This window comes from Opisthorchis viverrini, assembly GCF_000715545.1.
Source record: "Opisthorchis viverrini unplaced genomic scaffold opera_v5_23, whole genome shotgun sequence".
NCBI lineage: Eukaryota > Metazoa > Platyhelminthes > Trematoda > Opisthorchiida > Opisthorchiidae > Opisthorchis > Opisthorchis viverrini.
The window spans coordinates 3001339-3010433 of NW_008751679.1; the positions used below are offsets into that span (position 1 = coordinate 3001339).

Sequence of the window (9095 nt, forward strand, 5' to 3'; positions counted from 1 at the left end):
CTTAGTGCTAGCTTAACACAATCATTCCGAGGTGCCTACACCTCCAGACATTCACTCAGGCAATCTGGATAGAAACTGACAACAAGAACGCCACTGACATCGGTTGGCAGCCATATCTTGTAGTGTCTCCAACCAGGCACAGTGAGGATCACACGGTCCCCATCCTGGAAGGCGTGTACCACCGACAGCACCTAGGCGTTTCGTGATCTCCTTCATACTCCTCTGCCAAGTCGAGGGTTGGCCACCTCTCTGTTTACGCCACTCCGATTTGGGCATGGAAAACAGCACTCTCTTCGGCAAACGATGGTTTAACATACGTAACACATGTCCCAACCAACGCAGCTTCTGGTGCTGGACACATTTTTCAATGGAAGTACTCGTTACGCAACCTAAAACACGCTTTCTACCCTCCGGTACTTTGGCTTCGTTGTGCCCCAATGTGTCCTCACTTCTAAGTGTCTAAAACATGTTATTTCTCCTTTTTCCGACTCAAACGAGACTGGATTTGCATCGTTTGTTTGTCTGAGCAAACCTTGTTAGTGGAACCCCAACCTATGCTCCTGCTCCTAGTACCTGGACCTAACCTGAAGCATGCTCATACTATAACCGAGTTATGTCTCATATCAACAAGCAAAGACATTTTAAGTGTAAACCCAGGCCGTCTATTTTACCTGATACCACTTAGTTTATATGTCCCAATACAGCAGAGGAGAGGTGTTATTTTCTAAACTGTATTCCGTGTCACCCTATGAAGGGGACCCATCGGCTGCTTAGACCTATCCATCCTATAAATTCATACGAACTCTATTACATCGGTAAACATCAAAAGCACACCTGACGACAAAAGTAGTCAAACACCAGTAATAAGCGCTCTCAACTCACACCTGATGTGCTAGATTGCTGGAGTTGGAATCAGCTGATCTATCTCACCAGTAGACGCATTTAGAAGTTGGCAGAATATTTCATCCTTAGATTCAAATATGGTTTTGAGCGCACATACTCTAAATCATACTCTAAACCAAGTATGAGAAAAAAAGCCCACTAATATGGATGGATGATGCATCATCGGGTTTTTCGAAGTTCCGCCTGTACAGTTATTTTCGGCCAGTACATCTAGGTCAACAGCACATCACACGTTTTATTGCCTCCGTTATTAGTGCACACCATCCAATCGGCAACCAAAAACCTTTTTGCCTCTGGTGTTCGTAAATGATTTCGAAGCCCTTGAAATTTGGAAGAAAAAATTCGTAATCAGTATTTCCCGGCGATATCTTCGATTAGAGAAACTGCGATTGACCTTTTAAGTTCAGCTGCCTGGATAATCAACGAAATCCGGTCAAATGAGGTCACCCTTATTCGTGTAATTCGTGTTACTCATACATGCATGTACCATGCTCTCAAGTTGGGCTATGAGAATACTAGGCAAACCGTTTGAGGAAATCTGGAGGAAAAGAAATCAAAACATGACAGCAACACGAACTCTTCGATTTCGTTTGATTTGAATGTCTTTTAGTGCGATGCACAGATAAAATCCATTATACGTCTGAAAGCAGCATGAAACAAGCCAGCTGATACAGCGAACAAACAACTAGGTCAATTTATTTTTAACAGATGTAGTATGATGTTTCTGTAGCAAACGCGAATGCATGTTGTACCTATTTTCCTTGATTGCATTGTCTTCCTCCAACTTTCAGAGCAGGGTGGTAAGGCCGTCCAGAGTGAGTTAACTGTTTACAATGCAGTTCTTTGAGTTTCGTGCGTTCGGTTGCTATGGTTTGGAACAATCTGTTTAGATGTAAATTTATCACCCGCATCATGACAACACTCTCTACTGATCGACACTCCCGAAACGTTTGTCACACAGACTTTGATTGATTCACCTTTTCCTAAATCTATTGACTATTGGCCTAGGAATTTCTTTCTGGTGGAACCAAAATCTCCAAAATTCTTATTTCCTCTCATCACATCATACTTCTGGTACTTCATGCATTCTTTTGGTTAATTATGTTTGTTTTTATCAATGGAGACGATGTTTGAGACAGATTTCGCCTCCTTGGCGTATTAAAAGCTTGGTATACCCAACTAGGTATACATAAATATGCATTTAATCAGTTATGGTGTCATTCGTACACACTGCGACTCTTCCTGAAATGGCTGGAATTAGCTATCTAAGTGCTGATGCTAGTCTTCACGAGTCCATGTTGTCTACTTTTGTTGGAAACCAAGGTAAGATGCACACGCCAGAATTATCCCTTCCAACTATCGTTGCAGTCCAGCAGAGTCAGATAAATGAACGTAAGTTCCGAATCAATGTTGTTACTAACATTTGGTAGCAGTAAGTCTTTCAACAAAAAAATATCATACTAATGATGAGATAACAACCTGAAGCGAATGACTGTCAGTAAAATTATACTCTATATGGATCGACTTCAGATTTATTGTGTAGTATAAATTTCACTGTAGAGTTTGCGAAGCAGTATTGGTTGCGGGTCATTTTCCGTACCCTGAATGCAGATTTTGAACAGTAGACGAGTAGAGAAGTCAAGCAATATCAGATCTGATTTCTTGGTGAGATAAAACCCTTTTTTAAGACCAGAATATATTTCAACCACTAAGACTGTAGGTCGGATAAAAGACTTTTAAAAGCTTGATATCAAAACCGTGTTAGCCTGTATACCATCAATAATACTTTCTACGATCTTCATTTGTTCTGTCTTTTAATTGTTCCACGCTGAAGAAATACCAACTGCATAACCGTTCTAAGAGCTTGGTTTAAACCTTAGTGTAGGAGTTAACCACACTGTTGATCAACCATTTGCGGTCGAATGGCTGTGTTGAAAATAACAGTCGGGATGTCGCGGGTTCGAAATTCCCTGTAGTTCTCAAAGATTTGCACTCTCAATGATTTCCAGTAAGCAAGGGCAGCTACACCGTGCATCTTGGCTTCATTCAAAGGATGAAACCTCAAGTGAAATTCATAAATCCCCTCACACCATCCCCAAGGTGTGAAAACCCATATTTGATTGCCTTGGAGTGCCCCTAAATCAGTGCAACAATCTATAGCTTGAATAAAGCTGAAAGTAGTGTGATATGACCAGTCTAACATTCTCTATAGTGGTACAATTTTTAGCCTAGTCGAAAAACCCCTGAAGTAAGGAAAGCAAGGCTTCTGTTCCGACTCTTGGATTTTTGCCGTTAACCCTCGAGACCTTGCTTAAGAACCCATTACGTAATGTGTTTGATCATTCCAATTATACTGGCTTTCACAAAGTTTTGTTAACGCTGATGTTCATCAGTTGCATCAACGCACATTTTTATCTAATTATCTTGTCCTGCTGCTGTCAACGGCGAAATGAAGTAACTAGGCTCAGCTTCAAATTATATGGTTTTGTTCATCAGGTCTACTATGTGTGATAGATAAGCTGTGGTTAAAGTTAGACTTGGATATGACTTGGTGCTTTTTTGATGGGTTACTAACATTTTTATGTATATGCAGGCACATTTCGCATTGGTTTTCTCTTGAAAATCACCCGTCTTTTACAACTTACTTTGATAACTCTGCCTCCTACAGTTTATCGCGTCGTAAACCTTAAGCTCCTCAAACCTTCTTTTAGTTTACTAGAATCCAAACCAAATGTATCCTTGAATTAGGATGAAAACAGTGGTCATAATTTACGATACAGCGAATCAGATTTTTCGCTGACCGTTGATGTCATCGCAGCGTTCATTTTCGAGGATCTTTGTGTAGTGGCAATATCGGGGTTTGACTAGTTATCTGCCTAGTTAACTAATTTTGTTACCAAAGAGAGTGTTTTATATTTGTAGATAATAGTAACCGCAGCCGCAGGTGAACAGGCAGATAAAATATGCAAATGGAAGAAGAAACAGTATGGTTTTGTATACTTGATTTGCTACAAACTGTACTAGATGGCTCAAATGGTTGGAGCGCAAATTTACTGACCAGGAGTTTCATGTTTCGAACCCGACCTCTGCCTGCCGACTCCCCCACTCTAGGTTTGGGCAACCTGTCAGTATCCCAACCCTGCTTGCTTCGGGTGGCAAGGCAGCTAGAAACTGGAAGGGTTCTACAGCTGAACGATATGTAAACTGCGTACACAAGAGTATTCAGGGTTTACATGCATCACGTTCTATTCAACCCTGTTTGAAATCATGAATTGGAACGCCAAGGTTAAATGGATTATAATTTTTGGTAAATTATGTCCCGTTTTCTTCTGAGGTTATGCCGCTTCAGAGCTGGTGATAGATGTCTCTGTGTAGTCGTCCTATCTCACAGTTCTTCTCAACAAATTCAGCTCTATAGACAAGAATCTGAGCGGTTGCTTGATAATGAAGCATCCTGATCAGATAGGCCTTGTTGAGGTGCTACGCACTGAAATGGGTTCCCATTGCTTTATCCTCAGCCGTAACCTTACTGTTTTCTGCACACAACAAACTAATGATAGAAGTAGAGTAAACACGGCCTGGGCTGCCAAGAAGTCACAAGGTCACTTTTTCGCGTGATTAGTGCACCACTAAATAGGGACTTAATGTCAATTAGCATGTGAATTTCAGTTTCCAGTGTACCTGATTTAAACGCAGTACGCCTGGTCACCTATTTGTTAAGTTTTGACTGGTTCTTGTGTTTCGGCTTAGGTGATTCAATGAAGTGGTCTCACGTCTCAATTCATATATTTTCTGGTTACTTAAGTGGATGTGCTCAATCCTTTACACAATGTTGTATGTGATGATGCGGCGCACGTCAAATTTACCCAACCACTGGTGTAACTTTTGATGCACTCAAGAACAAGAATTTCGCTTTGCCCCGAAATTGATGGGTTGTTTTAATCACCCTATGCATACGCTTATTTGCAGAAGTGCAGCAAATGAAACAAGGCAAGTGGTTGATGACCGTAAAAGGCTTAATCACTCGTGTTTTATTTGGATTTGAACAATCGAATGTAGTTTCCGTGTAAAATCTTTCTAACACACTGGCTATTAAACACCTTTACAGAATACCAACGTTTGTTGAAAATTCCATGAAGTAAGTGAACTACTGGACACATTTGTGTAGGGGGAATATGCTGGCCACCTAGAATAAAATACTTGTTATATGTGACCAGAAAGTGACTCCTGAAGCTTTGCTAGACTGCCGAATCTTTTTGGGCTTCAGCTTCAGAATTTTGGGGATCGGAATCCATTCTGCAGCTAATAGATGCATTCTGGATGAGCACGTCCTACCAGCAGAACACTTCCAGTGCCAGATTGTTGCTGAACCATTGGTGATTAAACTTCTAAGGTTTAAAGTTTAATTAAGAAGCTTTCAAGACATTGTAGGAAATCTGATCATTTGGTTATGGCTGAAATTAACGTAAAAGATGTGCAAATCAAAATTATGTCGGGGATTGTTTCATAACTTATATTCCTGAGGACACAAAAAAGCAGCCTTTGTGTTGCGAACACAGTTAATGAACATCAAAAACAAGAAAATTATTCAGACCGATATTACACTTTATATTCTTAATAAGTGATTTAGTTATTAGGTGCTAGTGACTGTTCGAACATTCTACGACAGTGGACAGTGAATGCAACCTTTGTCAACTGAACAAATGCTGAGAGGCAGCACTCCGATTACTCACCCATGTAAGTAGTGATATGACCACTTTTCGGGATGCTCTTGAATTGATGGAATATCTGGTTCTAGCCCAGACATATTTTCAAAAACTCAGCTAGTCTACTTATGCATACAACTGATGATGTGAGGATCGATCATTCTTCTCTAGACTCATGGTTTATTTTACGCAACGCTATGCGTCTACCATCGGATAAAACGAAACAATCTGTGACATCTTCGGTTCATACGTGCTCCGGACCGATTTCTCAGATATGGCCATTTACGTTAAGAAGTCTACGTGACGGACAGGTGGTAGGAACAACTCTCCATTAACGCTTGGCTTGTTCAGGCAAGCGCTGCTCCGACAGACGGACAGATCACTCCATGCGCATCCACATAGTTAAAGAGTCTAATCTAAGTGATCTCATCTGGTTAATCATTTGGCAAATGGAAAGCATAAACGCCATAGCTGTGCGTTTTGCTCAGTGAACAGAGCCCAGGTTTATTATCAATACCGACAGTATGTTTGCCTAGCTAATATTTTCTTCGGTTATGGATCAATTTGATATCTCCACAGGAATTCCACTTGCGTTTAATTCATTTTGACTTTCTTCGACGTCAATCTGACAGTTGTAGGTGATGCGTGGTAATTCTTAACAGAATTGTAAGCAGCTGCTGGCGCAGCAACAGCAGTTTTCGGGTGGCGAAGGTTTACGTGGATTACTGAAAATACCACGCATCGGAAACTTCTCTCCAATATTAACATGTTATGTGCAGTGTCAATCGAATATGCATAATTGGGGCCCTCAGAATAATGCTGAAGATTAATGCCTTTGATTTGTTTTTCATTTGCAGAGGCCTGAAAAATGACAGTTCCAATGAGTTGCCCCATTGACTAAAGAGTGCTTGCAATAACAATAATTGTTAAATACAGAATGTTGACATTCTATGCACATCGTGTTATTCGACGATTGAAAATATCGAAGTAGTGGGCAAATAAATCATTTGGCGATAATGCTCCGTAAATCTCATTCTGAAAGTACGATTGAATAAGCTGCAAGCTTGGTACAAGCAACTTCCGGAAAGTAGTCTGTATGTTCATCGCTGCAACGATGTCATCTCAACAGATTTACTGCTTGCTTCAGTCGTTTGCTTTAGGGCAAAAGCAATACGCCTATAATTGGGTCCAAACGATTAATGAACTTGACCATGGAACTGAAAAAACGCCAACACTTGTTTATATGTCCTTTCGAACATCAGTCGCAGAATACATAAATAGAAAAAAGCGAGACACGCAAACAGGGGCAAGTAATAATTCCAGCAACGCTCCTGACAACCTAGAACAGCTTGCACCCCATGGGTACATCTTGGTTGGATTGCATTTATTTCCTGATTATTTCCGAACGGTATGAAGGAATTATCTAATTGTATACACAAAATCTATATTTACCATGTTCAGTGTGCTAGGGAATTAAAAAATCCTGTGATATTTTCAAAGCAGTACTGGCGTATAACCAGGTGTAAATCGAACGATTTCCAGCCTGTAGCATCACGGTGATTGAGCTGCCTTTGCCAAATTTCCCACAACAAAGACGTATTTTCAACACTTTGTTAGGTATATCTACAGATGAAACAAGCATTTCAGCTTTCCAAAAGAGAAATTGATCATGAGGTTTCTGAAACAGAAACCCTGCAATTCGCACTGCAATCCAATCATTTCCTTTTGTGTTTGAACTCTCTTGCTTGTCGCTTTGCACGAGTATTCTGTATATCCACATTAACGTCAGAAAACTAAAAACTAGAATTTTTTCCCTTACCAAAATGCACCAACGGCGCAGCTAACTGGCCGTTCCATCATAAGAACCCTGGACACCCGACGGGCAATTCAACTGTTAGCGTTACTTCAAGTGTGTATGCTGTATGCACCTCACTTATTCCAACCCATAAACGTTAGCATGTTTTCTCGTCTTGGAGTGGTTTCAAATACATCCAGGTTGTTGTCAGAGTACTCGTAACACACTTCTGTCGCATGCCAGGTGCCGGAATCCAGACTCTCGTCGCGTTCCACTATAAGGACAGCTGCTAAGGTCAAATGGGAGCGAAACTCTACAGCGGTACTTTTCCACTTTGCTGTAGACTAGCCAGAATGATTAAAATGCGACAGAATATAATTGCTGCGAACAATACACTGTCGCTTGACTATTTTGGTTAGTAGGAATCAGAAACAGAGTTACTCCACTGTCTATGTTATCTACAAATGTTTCGGATAGTTTTTGGCTTTAAGGTGATTTTGCACAGGAATCCCAACCCTAAAGACTTTTAAGTGAAAGAATTACTCGATATGGTATGATCTCACTACGGTGCACACATTCGCATCGACTAGAAAGTGGTCCCATCGAACGTACCGAAAGTGCCACAAAATGTAGATATGGAAAAAGATAACTGTCATTAAATATGGAACAAAATACACACAGCACTGTGAACCTGATCAGGCTATTCAGATCGAAAACTATCAGGCACCTTTGACGAATGTGTCTATTTATATGCCAGAAATCACGTTCCAGTTCTACCATTGTAACGGTGGAAACTACTGATGATGCATGCGAGTAATGTTTTCCAGTAAATCTGCTTCGCGCCTCTTGAAAAGTGAGATCTTGCAGAATTTGTGGAGTCGCTTTGAAGCACGCGCGTGCATTTGAGTAAGCCACTGGATATCCAGGAAAGTTCAGGAAGACGCGTTTAAGGAGAAGATGAATATTCAGTTTTGTAAACAAGATGCATATAATAGTTTTGCTTCCCTCTCCAGTAGTCTGCAACTGTTCAGTTGGTCTTTCTCTAATAAACCACTTTGTAGCGAAGCCTTGTTCCTTTCACTTGGTGTCGTAGACAGGATAAGGATGAAAATTTCGTAGCCACAACCTTTTGTGGATGTGGATGTTCGGACCTTCCTAGAGGAGGCTGCTGGTCTGGATACAGATCCGGGTAAGTTGGCGGCGCTGAAGACCCTCCTCAAGGTACGGGCGAAGGCGGCCCTAGATGCAGCCAGAAGAGACCCTTGGAAGATTGACTGGGCCGTCGCAAAAGAAGCCTTCGCAGCGGAGTTCGGCACGCCGGCCGAACGACAGGAAGCAATGAGGTTGTTCACGTCGGCCAGGATGGCGCCTGGATGGGACGCTCCGGCCTGCAAAAGTCGTTGGATCGCGCTTTGCCGATAGTGAACGGAGTATCGCGCCAGCAGTTGCTGTCTGACTAGCTAATCAGAGGAGTGCAGCCGGCGCTTGAGACATAGTTGCGTTTGACGAGATCGACTAGCCAGTTGCGTGTAAAGAGCGAGAAATGCTGGAGGTACCAGTGGACATGTTGCAGATGCAGGAGAACAGGGATGGCTTAACGGTGGACGAACTGCAGGCCGGAGTGAACCAACTCGCAGAACCGTTTGCGGCCACAAAGACGGAATCGCGGAGGTTTGTTCGAACGAGCCGGT

General features: G+C 41.8%; 1 protein-coding gene across 1 annotated transcript in view; it reads left to right on the forward strand.

The window, feature by feature from the left end:
• T265_02064 (hypothetical protein) overlaps positions 1-8826 on the forward strand; it is a gene marked incomplete at both ends in the record, with an annotated part of 31749 nt that extends 22923 nt beyond the window's left edge. The window contains one exon of the mRNA XM_009166212.1: positions 8564-8826. Coding sequence (XP_009164476.1) covers positions 8564-8826 — 263 coding nt within the window. The remainder of the gene's footprint in view (positions 1-8563) is intronic.
• Positions 8827-9095: the final 269 nt, after the last annotated feature.